The sequence below is a fragment of the Leucopleurus acutus genome (genome assembly GCF_964270905.1).
Source record: "Leucopleurus acutus genome assembly, chromosome: 3".
Lineage (NCBI taxonomy): Eukaryota > Metazoa > Chordata > Mammalia > Artiodactyla > Delphinidae > Leucopleurus > Leucopleurus acutus.
Genome location: NC_139145.1, coordinates 83,640,008 through 83,660,531, shown reverse-complemented (window position 1 = coordinate 83,660,531; position 20,524 = coordinate 83,640,008). Strand labels below are relative to the sequence as shown.

Here is a 20,524-nt window from a genome sequence, read left to right as displayed (position 1 = left end):
TGGAATACATGAATGAGTCAGAGCTCAGGGATACGTGGAGATCTGTTATTTCTGGGCAGAACCGGGTGGTTCACCTTGAGATTTACAACTAGTAATAGCCCAACACTTTGCAGGGTCGCGACAGTGCAGATTGTAGAATGTATGACCCAGGAAATGAGATCACCATGGACAGGTGATGAATTTGCTGCTGAAAACCCCTCTCACTGAATAAAGAAGGCTCAGTGTTTGTTAGGGAGGTAAAAGGGGAGAGTTAAGTGAAGTCTAAGCACAATACAAAACCAGCTCTGCAGTTCTGTGCTCCCTTCCTCTACACTTCTTTAGACAGAAGAGGCCCTGAGAGTGTCCAGAAGGTTAGTTCAGTGTGGTCTGCTGGAAGAGGACTCTCATCTTTAGGGTGGAGTCACACATCCATCCAGAACACTGGCTGTGGGGTGCCGTTGTGCTCCAGGTTATCAATGGTGTTTTGCCAGTGGTCCCAGTTTGCCTCTCAGCAGTCTGACTAAGGCATTCATGACGGTAGAGCATCATCTGCTCTGGTTTCACAAGGTAATGATATCTTCATAAGTGAAATGATTGCCTCTTATTACCTTAGAATGGTTTCGAGTCTAAGCTTTGTGCCTGAAAAGTGTTAGGATTATCTAGCTGGAAGTATTTTTTTTTTTTTTTGGCGGTACGCGGACCTCTCACTGTTGTGGCCTCTCCCCTTGCGGAGCACAGGCTCCAGACGCAGGCTCAGCGACCACGGCTCACGGGCGCAGCTGCTCTGCGGCATGCGGGATCTTCCCGGACTGGGGCACGAACCCGTGTCCCCTGCATCGGCAGGCGGACTCTCAACCACTGCGCCACCAGGGAAGCCCTGGAAGTATTTTTAAACCCTTGATTTTACACTATCCTTGTTTATCCTCACTTTCCTAGACTAAAATACAAACATAATTCGTGTTTGAAAAGGAGAAGGAGAAGATATTTAAGAGAATGTGCTTGATGAAAGGAAGGTCTCTTTGCCCCTTTTAAGCTGAAATTGGGAACCAGAGCCATTGACTGGAAAGAAAGGGAGAATGGCTGAATGGTTGTTGCCAGTGAAAATATGAGCCAGAGACTCATACCAATAGGCAATTAAAACAAGAGGGAGATTCATAACGTGCACAGAAGTTTTGGTGTCGTTGCCCGGTTCTAGCTCTTCTCCCTTCTCCACTCCAGCCCTTACTCAGATCACCATCACACACCAGTGTCCTTTGATTACTGGGGCAGGTAACAGCCTTCCTGTCTGAATTGTGTTTGATACAATTCCAGCAGGGAAAAATACTGCAGTCCAGTGGCTGAACAGGGAGAAATCTACAAAAGTTGGGTTTAAAATGGGTCCAGGCATTTTGAGGTCACTTTTATTGGATAAAGTCAGTGTCAGATATAGAACCCATTCTTGGACAGGAAAGAGTAGAAATTAGAAGATACTGCGTGTTTGGCAGCCAGCGTTAAGAACTGTCAAGGAAAAACTAGCGTCTGTAGTTAGATGAATAAAACTTATTGACTAAGATACTTATAAACATGACCCAAGTAAGGGATTGTTATCAAGTACTTTACTAAGAAGGACTGTTTCATGTCCTTCATTGTCGTCATAGTGAAAGTTACCAAAAGGCTTACTGAGACCATGAGGGGAGAGTCTGTTCTTGTGCACCTTTGCCAGGTGGTTGCTGAACCTGCGTGCACTGTTGGCAGCACATGGTTGAACATTTAGCCTAGTGCCTGCTGCGTTGTAGGGACTCAGTTAACACTGGCTGAGAGAATGAATACTGGGCAGGGAACGGACCCACTGTTTGAAAGATGCGATCTCATGTACTTTCTGTGGTTGCATGGCTAAGAGAATTAGAATTTGAAAAGATGAATTCATTAACTAGCCCTCTCCTTTCCTGAATAGATATCCAGGATTTGGTGGCTTAGCTCTGAAAAACTTTTTTGAGAAAAAAAAAAAAAAAGGGTTTTCTTTGCTACTTTGGCACTTCCAGCCCAAGGTCATGGGACATTTTCTTTGATAATATGTTCATTCTCTAGAGCTGAAAGCTACCTACTAAATATTAAATGCTTCACAGAAAGTAAGTACTTGGTAACTGTTTCTTGATTTATTGATTGGATAATCAATTAATATATCTACTCAACCAATTCAGTTAATAGAGCATCAAAAATTCTGCCTACATCTTCTTGGAGCCCTTCTCATCTTTGTAATTTTGATCCTTAGTCACCTGGATTTGACTGTTTCCAAAGCCTAGGTGCTCTGGACCGCAGCTAAGGCTCCATTTCATGTGCCCTGTGGAGACTTAGGTCTAATTATACATCACAGAATGCCTCTGGCCTTTGGATATTTTGTTCATTTCTTGATAATAGAATCTCAAATTGTTCTGATCTTGTTATCAAGGTCTGGGAGTCAAGTCTCCATATCTTTTCATTTCATCTTCATTAAGGCTATGCTTTTTTTTTTCATGAGGACTCCTTTTGAAACTTTAATTTTCTTTTACAGGATTAATTGTCTACACTGTCACAATCAATTCAATCAGAAATTCAATTAAATTTGTTTCTTTGGCATCATATAAACAATTCATCTGATAGTTAATGTGAATTTTTACCAAACTGATCAGTATTCTTACGTTGTTCAGACAAACTCAGAGGGGCACTATGTCTTTGACTGATTGAATACAGTACTGTGCCTGTAGTCTGAGGATCAGATACTACTTTCCTTGTTATTTTCTATTTGTTACCTTCATGATAGAAACAACTAATAATTGGCTTGTTCCCTGATCTCTGTTTCCATTTTTCTGTCTTTAGTACTGACTGCATTTCTACTACATTAATTAAAAGTTTCCAAATGGAATCGGGTTAAATTTTTTTTTCTTTCTGAATTACCATTCTTAGTAGTTTCCACACTGCCTCTCTGGTCTAATAAGTGTTTGTTTTCTTCCTCTTCAACTAGGATTACTTTATATGTAGTGTATGGTTTGTATATCTGTATATCATTGGTAAAGATAAGAGTTTAATTCTCCTTTGACTAAACAGTTTGTTCTGAAATTGAAATTTTGAAAAGCAGAGTTACAGTGAACATGATTTCAAAGGCATCTGATGAAAGAAAAATATTCTGGATTAGACTGTCCGTTACTAGGCCATCAGAGAAGAAGTCGTTTGAGAGTTCATTTAGGGGTCATATGAAAACCATTTGTTTCTCAGCAAATGCCCTTTGTAATTAGCTGCAGTGTTTGCTAGATATTTATATTGTGCTGAACATTTCCTTCCAGGGAAAACTGAAAAAGACAAAACTGTGGTGATGAGTGTTGCTGGGGTTTAATTAGATCCGCAGCCCTCATGTAGCCAAGCGAGAGTTGCTGCTCTAAGAGTAGTCTTTCCCCCACTACTGTAGTGACATGTGGACGAGCACACCCTCTGTGCCCTCAGACAGTGCTGATTGTTTTAGGTAAGTTATTTCTGAGGGCAGCTATTTATCAGAAACACAGCTGGCAGAGTAACAAATATTTCTGAGAAAACTACTCTTGATAGTAGGTGTCAGAAATCTATCTAAATTTCATCACAAGGGCACTAAGTGGAGATGCTCAGCACCTACTTGGGGGTTGAAAACAGGCCCCAGCTCTCAGGAGCCTCATGACGCCACTGCAGGTAGCTCTGGGGAAATAGCAGAGAAGATCGATATTGAGAGACCGTGTTCTCTGAGAAGAGAGACTGGGTTCACATCCTGTCTTCTCCATTTCTTGGGTGTGTGATCTTGGGCAGGCTCCCTGACTGCTCCCCCTCAGCATTCTCATCTGTCAGACTGTGAGGGTGATGATAATAACAGCTACCCCAGATCCACTTAGTCCTTGTGTGCTGGACCCTGTTGCCATGGCTTTACAGGTATTGATGCACTTCGTCCTTGCGACAGCACCCTGAGGATTAAATGAGTGTGCCTGGAAAACATGCCTAAAATTAAAAAAAAAAAAAAATTACAATGAACTCTAGTATGCATTGCCATGGGAAACTGTGGGTCTCCAAATTTACATACTCTGCCCGTGTGGGTTCCAACAACCCTCATGCATTGCTCACAGTTCTCTTCCTTTGGAGTAGTATAGTTTTGCTGATTGGTTTGCAATGGAAGAAGGACTGAGGGGGAAAAGCCCAGAAGATGTCAATGTCAATGTATTCTGTTGTCGCAGAATGCAGTCAGGACTTGGAATGAAGTTCTGAGTTTCCAAAGCTGGCTTTTTCGCGTCAGTTGGAATATGTGATCCCTTTCCCGGGGAATTTAGCCTCCTAATTTGGCATTCCTTTTGCAGTTATCTTCACAACTCTTGAAGTATTTTTTGGGTGACTCCCAGTACCGAAACACCTTGTCTATTTGGGTTGGTGGCCACCCCCATAGGTCTTCTCTGCTTCCCATGGTACTGCCTGGCTGAGCCTTTGTCAGGGAGAAGACTAATACTGAATCAGACCAAGCTGTACTCAGTGGGGCTGAAAATCCAGGTGGTGTACAGGGGCACATCCATCCTAACCTTATTCTATTCCTCTTGTACTTTTAGCTTTTTGCCAGTTTTCATAGACGACAGGTTACTGGAAGCCTCTTAGTGCCCTGTTTGTGACCTAAACACTTACAGCATGCAGATACGGATCTGGCTATATTTTCCCCCTTTTTAAAGCCAAACTTCTTATAAGATAATCAACTAGCCTCTGATTTAAACCAGTTTTAATTACACCCTCTCCACAACAGAAACCATTTTCCCTCCAAATTTGGTGATCTGTTATGATGCTGTTTGCTGTTAAAGAGTTATCAGTCTTTGAATGACCAAGACGGTGCAAGACAAACACTGAACTGTGAAATGTGTTTTGCTAAATGCTGAGCGGTTTGCAGCTGCCAGCAGAAGAGGGTGCATTGATGGAAAGCGAGAATAACTTCTTTCGGAATGAGCACTTTGGGAGAAAATACACACTTTCTGGAAAAGTCAGTCTTGCTCATGTCATCAATAGGAATGCTTTGAAATGTCCACAAGCTCGTCAAAAGCAACTGGTTATCTCATCATTCATCCAGATCAAGAAGAACCCCAAATCCTTATGTCCAGATAAATAAATACCTATTGCACTAGCCTTTGATTGAGGGCTTTAGCGAAAGAAATCTGAGTTTTGAAGACTTATTCTTCCATGTTGTTGGTGAAAAGTTTTATAAGATTTTAGTGGATGGTGCAGTAACTTCAGGACAAGAGGAAAGAAAAATCAGTATTCTTGGTGAGTAGAAATCAGACTTCTTACAGTTGTTTGAAACCCAGCATACCTAAAATTATTCAAACCAGCTAATAAAAGCAAGTCTAGATGTTTCCTATTAACCTTGGAATGTGCTTGGAAAAAGTCCTGCTAGTTCCAGATGTCTAGTATTGGAAAGCATATCAACAGCGTGACTCTCATTTGTGGCAGAGAATACAGTTCAAAAATTCCTAAGTGCAGTTTGGTGCACTGGGGCCCAATATGGTTTTCTTTCTTTCCTTCCTTCCGTCCTTCCTTCGTTTTCCTGTTTTTCAGTCTTTTGCTCTCTCTCTTTCTTTCTTCCTCTCTTCCCTCCCTTCATTCCCTTTCATCCTTCCTTCTTCTTTCGCCTTAAAAGTAGGAGAAACATTGCAAGATGTGGTGTTTTTCTGATTTCTTGGTTACAAATGAAAACCAATTTATATAAGGGAATAAGGTGGTCCAGACTTAGAACTCAGACGTGTTAAGTAAATATTTATTCTGGTTCCACTCCAGGGAGGTAAAGATTTTATTAACATATTTGTTGAGGTCATGGGGCAAGGAGAAGCTTATGCTGTGCTTAAATGCCTGAGGGGCCTTTTCTTTTTTCTTGCTAGTTAACAAAGGCCAGTATTTTTTTTCTGCTGAAAAGAGCAAATGTCTTGTTTTGTGGCCTGCACTTTCTTATTGTTCACTCACAAACTGCTTAATCTCAAACTAGAGTTTTTAAAAGCTGCTTTATTTTTTCCCTTTGTTCAGAAAATCTCTTCTTAGATATCCCTTATGAGATTTGTTTCCAAGCTTTCTTCTTGTACTTTTTCTCCTGGTTTACTTTGGGCTGTTATCAGCTTTTTGTACTTTGTTTTGTCTTCATCACTGAAAAGAAAAGTCGCCCATTAAAAGTCTAGATTTGAAGTGTTGAACTTAATTCCCGGAGTCCAGTCCACATTTTGGCTCTGATTCCTGTACCAGGCTGACCTCCAGCCCAGGGGAGGGTGCCTTGGCAGAAATCTGAGAATTCCTCGATCAGTAACTCCCTTTTTTGGATTTATGGAGCCTTTAGGTGGATTGCTTTGTGTTAGGCACGTTCCTGTTGGAAAGGAATGAGGCTGGGATGAGAGGAGTTTGCACAATACAAACGTTTGCAACTGACCTCGGGTTCAGCACACTGAGTTCGCCAGCTACTGCTTCACCCCTGCCTTGAACCACACGCCATCCAAACCCCCCAAACTCACATAGCGCATGGTTTCAAAGAGGGGTGACAGAGCAGAGTTGGGTAATGTTGTTAACCTTTTGTGACTTGCTCCTGACTTGATTCCTGGCTCCTCTAACTAAGTCTTTGTTCTTATTCATAGAAATCAAATTTTAAAAGACTCAGCAGCCAAACAAGCAGAATATTATATTGTGGAACAGAGTGACTGTGAAAGCTCTTTGTGCTGACGATTAATTTCACATGTAAACACTTTCATTTTGTTGCCAGTGAGGAGACTTCCTTTTCCTTTCTCTGCCTAGTTGAAATCTAGAAATGAAATTCCACAGCTGTCAGGCTCCCACATATTCATCAGCGGCCTCTCAAGATGGCTTCACAACCAGCAGAGGGAATCTAGAGGATTCCACTATTAAACTGTACACAGCTTGTTTCAAACACCCCAACTCACAAAGTAAAGAGATATGAATCCTTTGCCTGCCTGACCTGTAATCACGGGCAGTAACATAATCTGCTGCATAATAGTAATAAAATGTGGACATTTTCTGTGCCCATAGTAAACATACGCACCCAAAGCAAAGTTAATACCAGTGGGCTTAACCGGTTTGTGAGCTATGAACCCGGTTGTCTCTCCCACCCTCATTTCTACAGATTAAGAACTTACCAGGCCATGGAAAAACCGGGAGTGTCAGCAAGTGTTGTAATACAGCAGCGCCCTAAAAGGCCATGCCTTCCTTTCTAGCAGGAGGGCATTTGTGGTTGAGTGCAACAGTCAGGTGTTTGTAAGTCTTTCTCTGTGATTACCCATTGTTACCACAGCCAGCTCCTGTGTGTGTGTGTGTGTGTGTGTGTGTGTGTGTGTGTATTTAAGTTAGGTCGCTGCATGTTTCACTTAGTTCTCGAACCAGAATGTTGGCCAACTTAGGGACCAACTAACACTTTTATTTTACTTTCCAGAATCTGCAGAGGTGACGTACACTATCTGAATGACCCAGTGTTCTGCATATTTATCTTTTGGTCTTCTAATTGCAGGTCATTTCCCCCACTGTGTACTCCATCTCCAAGCAGCATTCACAGGGTTAGGCAGATCTCTAAGAGTAGGTCTCTAGAGAGACAGCTCAGTGCATCATCTTTTGGCACCATCTAATCTTTGATGTAATGCTGTTCAGAGAAAATGACCTTGTAACTCATTTATGGTTTCAGTTTACATTCTGCCCTCTCCCATGACCAGTAACACCTGGGAGAAGACTGACTTTTGAGGGAGATTCTTAATAGCACCACTTCAAAGGGTATTTGCAGAAATGAAGAGCATGTATGTGCACATAAATTCTCCTTGTATTACAGTACTGGGTTTCACAACCTCCCAGCCAATTAGGCAGAATAGAACTTGGCTCCGCGCGCGTGCGCGCACACACACACACACACACACACACACACACACTGGCAGAGAGATGATAAAATATACTCCTTTGCTGCTCAAAGAATTAATTATGCAGGTTGGACATCTGCCACTCTAGTTCCCTCTCCTAATTGCTGGGGGTGGGCACCTATCCTTGGTAAGTCATAAAAAGGCCATTGTTTAAGCACATAGAATCCCACTAAGGGTAGAAAATAATATTATAATTATGGTCATTAACAAGCAAGCCATGCAACATCTTCATAGCAGGTTTCTGAGAAATTACGTTAACCAGCGAAATAAGCAGCATATATGTCTGTGGTATATTTAGGCTCCGAATAAAGCCATGACCCTGCTTTGAAGATTGTTCTCATATAACAGTCTCCCCAAAGAAATATTGATAAAGACAGTAAATGAGCAGGGGAAAATACGAATTTAGAAACAGGTACTAAATAGATATAGTTCAAAATTTACATGCAGTTTGGTAGAAGTGATAGGAAGCATGTCAGTTAGATTGATTCTGTATGTGGACTATACTGTTGGAAAATAAATAGCAAGTTTTGCAATGAAAAGCTTGAGAGGTTAGAAAAAATAATTTGAATGATAATCTAGTTGGCATTTTGAGGGGCCGGGGTACCTTGCCTGAGTGGTCTCTGATTCCTCCGCATTTTATTTTTCTAATTTGGCAATAATCATTGCAAGCTAATTGTCTTATAGACTTTAAAAAATGAAGTTATTTTTCACTATGCATTGCCCTGAGAATAAAACAAGCCTGGAAAGAAAGAAGGAAATAAAGATTACAAAAGGCAAAAACCATGAGCATTTTCTTCTAAACTTGTATGCAGTGATAGACAATTGAAACTTAAATGCCCAACCATCAAATACATTTAAGGGAATGAGGAAGAAATAGTACCTTTTCTCCATAAAACTATATTAGTGGGTTAAAATATATAAAATATACTTGAAAGCAAAAAAAATTGGTTTTAACTAAGAATTGCTCATGGATATCTAAATATATATCTATCATGATTAGTGTATTTAAACCAACATGATTCTTCATGTTCCGTTGTTTCTAAACATAGTCATCAATGAGATAAATGTGGCATTATAGAAAAAGACGCATTGACTAACATATTCAATGAGCATAAACACTCAACCTTCCCCCGAATTCAAGCAAAACCTTTGCATGTTCTCCAATTTAAAACATTAAAATATTTCATCCCCTCTGTATTTTCACAAACACTGATGTTTTCTTAATTGCTGAGGCTATAGCTTGCTTTTCTGATTCCTGACATCTGGAAGAGCAGTATTCGAGAGGGTTTGAGGATTTTACTTGAGCAAAAACAAACAGTTGTTTATTTTATATATGGAAGACAGTTTTAAGAGAACACACTTCTCTTGTGAAGACTAAGACAAACTTTGGTTTACTTGTTTAATAAAACAACAGTTGTGAGGGATTCCCATGTGCTTACATTTCTGAGGTGCTCACACCACCACCACCAAGAGAGAACTTGGTGAAGTTTAAGAGAGGAAAAGTTAGTTTAACCGGTCTTCATGAAAAATACAAACTTGAATCCAGAAACCTGAATGCAAGGGATACAATTTAAACCATGTGTCCACTTTCGGAGCATCAGTTGACTAATACCAAGAAGAATGAACAGCTTTGGGGTCCAGCAAGCACAGATGCTCTCCGGAAAGATAGGTCAACTTACCTTCTTTTCTGACCCACATATTATCAGCACTCAGAAGCCTCTATCACAGGATCATTGTCAGCTTCTGATATTCTGAACTAGGTAAGAAGCAGCCTGTGGGGTTGCATCTGTGTCGTTACTATTGTGGCCACTGAGAGCTGTAGCGAGATCTGGCCATGGAGGCGCCTCCCCCCACAGAGTTCATTACATCCTTACCCCTCAGCCTTCTGTCTTCCTTGGCTTGCATCTGGCAGCCATCACATACCCTCCCAGGTCCCTCGCTGCCACCCTTACTTCCTCTCTTGACAGCACTAGTGGATGTCTTGCTAAATGTTGGTTTTGTTTGTTTTTTTAAATCTGTTGATGGATATTCCAACCGCTATTACAGTTGACATAACCTATACATTTTTTAAAATTGCACTTAAAACACACTGTGTTAGTTTCCTAGGGCTGTCAAAACAGAGTACCCCAGACTAGGTGGCTTAAACAACAGAAATTTATTTTCTCACAATTCTGGAGCCTCAAGATCTGAGGTCAAGGTGTCAGCAGGGTTGGTTTCTTCTGAGGCCTCTCACCTTGACTTGTAGATGGCTGTCTTCTCCCTGTGTCCTCACATGGTCTTCCCTCTGTGTAGATGTGTCCTGATTTCCTCCTTATAGGTACACCAGTCATAATGGATTAGGGCCCACCCATATGACCACATTTTAACTTAATTACCTCTTTATTACCCTATCTCCAAATACAGTTACATTCTGAAGTATTGGGGGTTAGGACTTCAACGTATGGATTTTGGGGGAAACACAGTTCAGCCCATAGCACATGCTTTAAAATGATCTTTTAGAGGATCTATCGCCCCTGCTGTTTGCCTCCCCTGCCCCTTGATTTGAGTTCCTAGGAGTCAGGAACTCTATTTCTCTTCTTGTGATATCCAGAGTCTATCTGTGTGCAGCACGCTGCTGGTATTTCACAAACTCATGGTGAATGCCCGCATGGACAAAGGTATTCTAAGTTATTTGAGAGTAAGGATAATGATAGTCATTGATTTTTTTCCTCTTAAGTCCTTCATGTTAAGAGTCTTCAAAACACCACAGGTATAGGAATGAACAAAGCTGTAATGTAGGTAGCATATATTTCTAATAACTACCACCTTTTCCCCAAACCAAAAAATAAAAGTTTAACTACTCCCCTTGAGATTCTGTGTCCAGGGATCTACTGAGTTCTTAGAGACCAGCCAGACAGGTGTTAAGAATGTAATTGAGATTCTTATATGTCCCTGCCATTTTGGGCTTAAAATTCTGACTCAGAAGGAGACAAGATGAATTTACCACAAGGCCAAAGTGACATTTATTTTTCCTGACATATACACTGATTACTTTATGATTCACACACTAAGAAAATGCCTAATTAGAAGTGCCCTTGGTCAATCTGTAGCTAAATTAATATGTTTCAAAAGAACAAATTTGAAGTAGGGAAGGAAGTTTCCTTAGTCATGGGTTTGCCAGCAGATACTCATTGGCATGCAGTCGCTGGCTGTTTTTCTTTAAAAAAAGGAAAGTTCTTGGGGAAAAAAACTTGTAATAAGTATTGTAACAGTAAGTATAGTAATTTCTGAGGGGTAAGCTATTTTTCCCTACAGATCAAACTTGGGTGGCTTCAGTATTCATGTTTTGGACCTGGAAGTTAAATGCTCATGTAGCGTCATTTTGTTAAAGTAGAGTATCATAAAAAAGCATAAGAAAACAGATACAACATTTACTTGATTTTGCTTTTCATTGCATCCATGTGCCTACTATGCTTCTACATGTATTTCTATCAATGTTTTTGGTTTACAGTAGAGTATTATTTCTTGCTGATACGTGTCATGTTTTTAATTATACTTAAAGCACACCTTGAAAAGCAGTAATGTAGAGATGTCATCGTCTTTTATCTATTTATTGGAGTGAATTTACAGTAGGTCCCAAGTTGAGATCTCCTATAATTTCCCAAAGTGGGATTCTGTGTGCTGTGACTTTCTCTTAAGCCTTAAACAAAGCTTGTGTATCTAAGATTGCAGTTTTGTTCTTTTCACCCATTCCTGGTTCAGGGGAATGTCAGTGGTGGCTGTTTGTCCCAGACAAGGCAGATGGTGGCGTTCTCCTAGAAGGAGCTGAGCAGAGCAGGGAAAGCTGAGCAAGAGGCAGGAGTTTGGGGTTGGGGGAACCGCATGGCCCAGAAAGCAGACCCAGTCCAAAGTCAGAAAACAGGCCCAGTTCTTGCAGCATGAGCTCTCAAATATTTAAATGTGTGTGGTGGCTGTGGACTGGTGTAATTTTGAAAGAGAGGTGGTAGGCAATTTGCATTCTGGGATAATTCGAGGGCATCAGGATGGCGGAAAGAACCCAGCTTCAGAACCTGGGAGCCTGGCTTGAGTTTGAGTCCTATCCTACACTGTGTGACTTTGGGCAAGTCATGTGACCTTTCTGAGTTTCAGTTTCCTCTTCTCTGTAATGATAAGACCTATTTACAACCTACCTTCAGGATAAATTAGGTAATGCATGTAAGATTACTTCGTACAGTGGGATGTGCCATAAATGTCCCTGGGGTTGAGCAAAGATAGTTTCTGTTAGACTCTCCCACAAAACAGGCACAGCCGTCACATTTTGTGCCTCAGACCCCCTGACCAAAGTGACTGATGGGGACATTGAAAACATTGCAGTCAGCCCGATGATTAGGCTACCACATCTAGTGCTTTCAAACATAAACAAAAAAAGACATACAAGTCTGTTAACCAATTAATGAGGTGTAATTCTTAATATTATTTATTAAATGTGAAGCTCATTTACAGCATCTAGAGAATCAGATCTGGAGGGAATCTTACCTAATTTTCTCCCCTCCCTTCAAGCAGGGCTGTATCAAATGTAAATTAGCCCTGACAGATGGTTGTTGGATTCGGTTTCTAAATTTCTTAAAGAAGATTTCACAGTTTTCCTCTCTAAATTCTTTTAGTAATTTAACAATTCTTATGCCAAGTTCTTCCTTACAGCTGACCTAAATCTGTAGTTGTAATTTAAGTCCTTATCCCCTCTCCTGCCTTTACCAGAGATGGAGAACAGCTAGTCAGCAACCTTCGTAGGATGGTCATAACCCTTTTTAATATTGAAAGAAGAGTTGCTCAGTGGGACTCACTCTCTCCACCTCGTCCCACCCCTGCCCCACCCCCATATGCAACAGCTAGCGCTCTCTGAATCATTCATGGCGATGCCACCAGTCCCCTGCCCTGCCCCTCTCTGAGACACTTGGCTACTTTCAGGCAGCTGGGCAGAGTATGTTATCAGCGGACGTGTGGATCTGGGGAGCATGCAGGCTGCTTCTTCCTTTCCTCCATATGTTTTGTGCATAATTGAGCCTTCTAATAAATGAATCAGGATTTAACAGTGTTTGGTGGGTACATGACACATTTATCTCATAAACATGGAGTTTTGCAAGGATGCTTATCACAGGTTGCTTTGAAAATTAGGCCTCCCCAGTGCCTTAGTTTGCTCAGGCAGTAAGCCACGAAGCTACCACTTTGCATGCTAAAAGATAGCACTGATTGATATCTCTGCTCTGCTGGACTCGGTCTTGGAAGACATTGAGCTAAAACTCTCCTGAGTGCAGTGTACATTCAGAAGCACACTGACAGTCTGAAGAACTGACGGGCTTCCCCAGCACTCTAAGTTGCAATTGGCAAATAAGTGACCATTGAGGAGAATTGAGCTCATTAAGCTGTTCCCAAGTGGTTTCAGAGTGGATCCAGTTTTTAATCTGAATGTGTGTACTTTTATATCTCTCTAGGTTTCTTACCCAGAGCTTTCTGTCTGGGTCAGTCAAGAACCATTTCCAAACAAGGAAATGGAGGGAAGGCTTCCTAAGGTAAGATCTCTAGCTGACATTTTGTTAAGGTTTTTTGGTTTTGGGTTTTTGGTTCTTTTCCATTTAGAAACAATTTCAAAACCCAATTATTTCTAATTTTAATACTCATTATTGTCTACTATAATAATCCATTAACCTGATACTATTATGACCTTGGAAATAACATATACTACAAAAAGAAGAAGAATATCCTAAAGTCCTGTGACTCTTACAGTTCATACTATTTTTCTTTCTTGACAAGTCCAAAGTCCAAAGCAAATTTTCATTTAAGAATCATGGAACCAATTTGTCAAATGTACCTTTTGCAGGTTTTTATTTTGTTCGTTCCATTCCTGGGTGGATAAACTCAAATATGAAGATATCTAACTAAAAGTTATCTTAAGAGTATAAGACGGTGACAGTTTTGTCTGGTAATAATACCTGCCTATCTGATAAGATTACCCATGAAACAAAACAGAAAGAATATAAAAAAGCTGTTATATTTTTTCTTATAATTTTTAGCCTAAAAATATTTTCTATAAACATGCTTTCATTGTTCAGACATCTTAAGGCATGACAATTCTCTGCCTTAAGAAAATTTGTAAAATTTACATTTTAGATTTTAGCAGCATTTCAAAACAGCAGCAACAACAACAACAAAAACATTTACCAGTTTTTACTGTAGATACCTTTGGACTTTCCTGTTAGGGTAAATATCAATTTGACCTTAAGCAAGGAGGACTGTACTTTTTACCACTGACCAATTGATTTTGCAATTAAAAAAAAAAATAGAGTCCATTGAAAATAAAATTTCCATTTAAAAATTTCTTAAGTGTAATTGACCAATGGAGAGGACTCCCCAGCTACTACTGTCATTTCAACTTTGGGAAACTATCTTACTTACCCTTAATGGTTTCAGCAATTCCTTATCTTTTATTAACAGGCAGACATTAGTTAAAGAGATTATGTCTACTGGCAGTTTGCACTGGAAGAAAACAGTTCTAAATCACTTTTAATCTTTCAGAGAATTTCTGAAGGTCAAGGTCGAAATCATTGGCAGCAAAGTGGGTGAACCAAATGATTTGGGCCCTGCCTGACCTAGAGTTGTTCTGATCTTGTAGAGTTGGAGTGGAGCTGCACTAAAATACTGGAGCTTTACTTAAAACACACCCACACCCCACCTCCTCAGCAGGACCACACCACCGGGGGCGCCGTATAGTCTAGACATTCTTTACTGGGCCACCTCAAGGCATAATTCCCCTGAGTAGCTGAGAGGAAGATGTGATTATGGAAGAGAAGGGGGAGAGTATAGTCTTTTCATTAATTCCTGCCCCATTGAGGCATCCAGAGGTCCTCTCTTTGATACTGGTGGTATCAACCAGAGGGGTAGACTGGGCAAGTTCCTCAGTGAGGTCAACAGTGCCTCCCTTTCCTCTTGGAAGGCCAGTCTGTGTCCTAGGCCTTCCCTGCATTGAGGTATGCTCCAGGGGGCTGGCATAGTGGATCCTGGAATTCAGGTCTTCTGTTATTTTGAGTTCTTTCCTCTCTAAATATATGGATAGTATTTCAAGCATAATATATTTGTCCTTTTTCTGGCTGTTGCCTTCTGGAAAAGCACGTCTTTGCATAATCATATGGAAAACAATCTTGGCTTACTTGGCCCAAAGCACATTATTGAGTAACTGGGGGATTCATGTACTAACAGTCATGAGCAGAGAGGGCCATCCTACCTGAGGTACATCAGCGAAGGGACATCTAGGAGCACATCCCCTCCTCCAGCCTTCTGGATTACTCAAGTTCCTCAGTCCTGTAGGGACCATTATATGGTGGATGATAGAGGAAGATATGACACTGTGTGTATGAATTCTTGCAAGGCCTTACTTGTGGGGAGTAAGACATCTTTGTGTCTCCTCTTCAAAATACCTCCTCCCCTTGCTGCAGAAGCTTGAAATTCCTTTAATGGGGGCAGAAATATCTTTTTTTGTTGTTAATGAAGGACAGGAGGTAGGGACTGAAATCTAGTAAATTCCAGCCTCCAAAGGGAGTATACACAGAACTTTATCTCCCCAGGAGCTCCCCAGGGTGCCTCATAGCAGAACTCCCTGCATGGTTTACCACCACTGCCTTGTTATCCTCCAGTTATTTAGGTGTCTCCCATACAGCAAATTAATTAAGGGCAGGCTGGACGGACTGCTTTTGTCTCCGTTGACTTAAAATCTAATAGAGTGCTCAATCCATATAGTAGGCACACAAAACATGAATAATGAAGGGAAGACATGCGTGAACATTTTGGGTCCTTGAAAGAGAAAAAAATAGTAAACGTGATAAATTCAAATCTGAAATAATCTCCTTCACGTTTTTTTTTCCTGAAAGGACTTCTTTCCCAATTACCCAGATCCCACCCAGCTCTTTATTTCATTTTGTTGTATATTTTTTTATGGAGATAAGAGATTAGTAAAACTGAGACTTATATAAGGACCAACTGATGTTCTATATATTCACTTCACAGTAAGTCTGAAGGAGGCAGTGTTAAGGCCAGCCATGCAAAGAGTATAGCTGTTGAGTGAAATGTGTTATGAACTTTTGATTTCCCTTTCTAGGCCTATGACAGTTAACAGCCATTGAATTCTTCATTTGCCCAAAACTTAAGCTTGTCATATCCTGAACCATGATGCTAACTGGTTGATAGGGGAGGAGAAACAGACATTAAAGACATCAGGATTACAGTGGATTTCTTTTTTTAAGTAGTGGGATTGCATGCCAAAATTTCAAGATTGAAATTATTTTCACAAGTGAAGGGAACTGCCCAATACAATGCTTTTGGATATTTATCTAGATCCTTAAGTGTGTGTAAATGATGAATTATATTTTAATTTAATTTTCTGGTTTGGTCCTGTTGGTATTTAATGATACCAAAACAACCTCTAAATCACAAACTAAGACTGGAGCATTAAAGTACGTACTGAGTGGATTTAATATACGTTCTAAAAATGTTACATGCTCTCAAAGTCTGAGATTTTTAAAACATATTTAGGTATAACAGATGTTTAATATGGGAACCCTATACAGTAAATAAGACTTCTTAAAGTTGAATTATCTGTTACATTTAGTTCACTCTGGTGGCTGCTGAAAACATTTATTTGGTTTCAAGTTGCTTGGAAGTCCCTGACTTCTGAATTTAAAAAATTTGAATAAAGTAATTTGCAGATCACAAAGCAAGATTATCACTTTAACCCAAGTACTTATATTCAGTCAAATTGGCTTATTATAACTATCCTGTTAGAACATGTAACCTGAACAAAAAGGAAAAGAAAAAAAACCAGATCTTTTAAAACCATAGTGGATAATTTTTTTTGAGACAACTCCAGTAATTAAGTGTTAGGCTAAAAGAGACTCTTGTCAAATGTTCACTGTATTCATTTCTGAATGAGGCATAAAGTCTAGTTGTGATAAGACCTTTATTTTGCATCATCGTTTGGGCAAATGGGCTTCATTGTCCTGTCCTCTTGCTGTTTGGTTGTGATGGGGAGCTTCTCCCCGTGGGTACTCAAAGGATCATCAGTCACAGTGCGTTTGGATTCTCCTAGTCAGAAACACGAAACCCTCACTCATCAGGATCGTGAGGAGAGACTAGAAAAGCCCCAGTCAGTCCAATCTAGCTGAATCTCACTCTCTTCTGGCCTTGGTTTCCCACTAGTTTCCTCTTTTCTGCAGCCGCCGCCTTCCCACCCCCAGCCCACATGATTTCCCTCCCAGACACTCCCCTGCCTTTGGTACCCACTTCTGGTTCTTACTGTAAGGCCCATAGGGACTGTCCCAGTTGCTTCTAGAATAAACTGTACATAAGTTACATCTGTGCAGTTGTGGCATGCTTTAAATATTTTTATTATGTATTAGAAAACAAGTATCCCCACCATGGCCGCTGAACTCTTTTTCAAAAAAGTGTTAGCACTCCTAGGAACACCTCTCACCCAGTCTTTTGTCGGGGGTCCTATCGGATCCTGGAAACTGTCTTCAGGAACCTGACTCTGGGGAATGCTGTCTCCTGCATGGCTGGGCCCAGCCATTAGGGATGTGCTTGATGCCACTGCAGCCACGGCAGCTAGTGTTTAATTACTTCATGCCCCGACAGACCTAATATTTACATTCAGGTGAACTGTGTTTAATATGTAAGCTCTGCAAAACACCAGGAGTTCAGGGATAAAAGGCGGGAAAGAGAAGCAAAAGTTTTCAAATGGTTTTAGGAGCGTGACTCAGTGTGTCTCTTTTCTGTGTGTGTCTGTCTGTGTGCTCTTCAGGGAAGACTTCCTGTCCCAAAGGAAGTGAGCCGCAAGAAGGATGGCCAGACCGAGGCTGCCTCCCTGCATCCACTTGGCAGCAGTGAGCTCCACTCCCCGGGAATCAGTTACCTCCTCTCTTTTTAATCACCTCCATTTGTATTACACATGGTGTATGGGTATTGATGAGGTCATGGTATCATATATGGGATTTTTTTCTGTGTAAATCATCAAGTATAAGAAGAAACTATGGGACTCTGAGCCTTGCTTTAGAGAATTTACAGTGGACAAATAGGTATCATCAAACCAGTTTTTAATCATTCTGACTCAAGTGAAAACGCTCAGAATTTCACACTGTGAATCCACGTTTACAACCCTTACAGGTGGGCCTTCAGGCCTGGTTTGCTACGACGATGTCTTCCACAACTCAAACCCCCTCTGCTCTCACACAACCGGTCCACTTCTGCCTTTTCACTCACACAGCTCCCGACTGCTTCTTGCAGAGGCTGAGAGTCCCCATTTTTTTTTTTTTTCATTTAGATGTAACAAGCCTAGTAGTTTATGTTCATCAATTGTCTGTATATCTCTATATTTTATCCATGTACTCTTTCGATGTATAGAAGTAGTTTGAAACTCATTGTTTCCTTGTGGTAAGTGATCGAGATGCTGCCACAGGACCTGAGACACTGATGAATGGTGCTATTTTGGACTTTCAACATGCTCCTTGGCAAGGTAGCTCTGATGGAGTTATTTTTTATTTTCATGTTCTAAGAAGGTGTTGGTACTCTGTTTCCCCGAATGTTGTTCTCTAGACTGGATTGACTTGTTCTCCTTGTGTCTTCAGTGTGGCTTTCTTCTTCAGCGTTGTAGGTTGAGTGAGTGCCACCACAGAGCGGTAGAGACCCATGTCTCATGGGCTGGCACTCCTGGACACGCAGTCACTGTAGCGGGAGCAATCACAAAACTGTAATTTCCTTACCAAATCTCTTCCTTTCCATAGCCTCGCCTGCCTCACTTAGAGAACGAAAAGCAATAATTTGACAGGCATTTTTAGGTGTCTCTTTTGGTTCTTTTCATTTGAAAGAATATTTGGGGAAGAAAGGGCAAACTTTTTTTTTTAACAAATGCCCTCTGAAACAAATCTAAAAAACTGACATCTCAGTAGGAACATGAAAATTAGACCTTTCCCAAAAATTAGGTTGGAAAAAGATGTTTTTACAAATTTCTTTTTTTTAAAGGCAGAGCACTCTCTTTCGGCAGTTCTGATAAGCAAGGTGTAGATTTTACATTTTTGTCCTTGCTCCCCATGAAATGGATAAACAAAAATACAATCAGACAATACCATCCACTCATGGAATGTTGTTGTGTTAGCCAGTCTGAAAGCCCACCTTAATTTTTATATAACTGTCTTTTAGCTCTTCCTTTGACAGGGCAGGCTTTGTTCTGAACTGTCCCGCTTCTGACTGTTACACATCAACCGACGCATGCACTGCACTTCTTCGTTCTCTTCTCGCTCCCCCATTGGCCTGAGTTTCCCGTGCATTTACCCCCCTCCCTCCTTTGTTAGAATAGGTATATCCGCTGTGTAAATAGAGCAAGAAAACAGTATTCTGCATCTGTGGCATTTCCGTAGAGTTGCAGTTGTGTACTGCTGAATATGCAGGCTTTTGTAGCAATGTGATCTTTACTGATGCACTCACAACAAGTACCCAATGTATTTTAGCTATTTTAGTAGTATTCAATAAATATGCAAGCTGTATGGTAACTGGCTTGGCTCGTCATTGGAAAGGCCTACTTTTGAATGCTTTCACTTGTTCATGTTAATTCATGTGCTCTCAGAGCCCCAAAAGTAGACCCAAGGACAAATATCAAAAGAGATAGAATCAGCTCTGCCTTTCATGCATTTTCCCTTCTGAGGGTTTTATGAGATTAGGGGCTAGGCAGTGGCTCATTAGGATGGTATTTGCAGAGCTGCCTCTGGGTACAAAGGAGAATTAAACCGAGACCCTTTTATTTCTATATTTTTTCTCTTTCAGGGCACTCCCACACACCTCAAAACACTCTTTTTTACCCCTTGCCATAAAGACCTACTCTGTGGTATTCTTTACCCATCTCAAAAGATACCTGACCTTGCTGCTTCATGGAATATTTACACACACACACACAAAAGTGTACAAATGTATAAGACAAAAGGCTTTATCCACTTGTAAGTGGATAAAAATTTGAGATAGGATTTTAAATCATGAATTCATATATAGCCAGCTACCTGGAATCTAGCAAATGATAAGCTAACATCACAGCTGGGAGGAGTTACATCTTGTCTTCTTGCCCTGGTTAAACTGGAACAGGAAAGGGGATGAGGCCAGGCCAGGAGGATGGTAGGCTGGGTTGCTTTATGCCCCTCTGTGTTAATCTATTGCCACATAGCAAATTACAGCCATACTTGACATCTTGGAACAACAAAATTTGCTTGTCTCACAGATTCCATTGGTCAGGAATTCAGGAGCAGTTGAGCTGGTGTTTATGGCACAGGATCTGTCCTGGGTTTGCAGTCAAGAGGTGAGCAGGCTGCAGTCATCTGAAGGCTTAAACAGGGCTGGAGAATCTGCTCCCAGTATGGCTTGCTCACATGGCTCTTGGCAGGAGAACTCAGTTCCCCCATGCATGGGCTTCTCCACAGGGCCACTCAAGTGTCCTTATGACCTCTGGCTTCCCCCGCAGTGAGTAATTCAAGAGAGAGCTGGGAGCAAGCCATAATGCCTGTGACCTATTCTCAGAATCACTATCATCCATCATATTCTATTCATTAGAAGCAAGTCACTAAGTATAGCTCACATTC

At 40.9% G+C, this 20,524-nt stretch overlaps 1 protein-coding gene across 2 annotated transcripts in view; it reads left to right on the top strand.

Moving 5' to 3' along the window:
• NREP (neuronal regeneration related protein) overlaps nt 1–19,379 on the top strand; it is a 28,718-nt gene extending 9,339 nt beyond the window's left edge. For both annotated transcript variants that reach the window (XM_082837351.1, XM_082837352.1), the window contains 2 exons: nt 13,352–13,429; nt 17,707–19,379. In XM_082837351.1, coding sequence (XP_082693477.1) covers nt 13,352–13,429; nt 17,707–17,832 — 204 coding nt within the window. In that variant the 3' untranslated portion in view covers nt 17,833–19,379. The remainder of the gene's footprint in view (nt 1–13,351; nt 13,430–17,706) is intronic.
• Nucleotides 19,380–20,524: the final 1,145 nt, after the last annotated feature.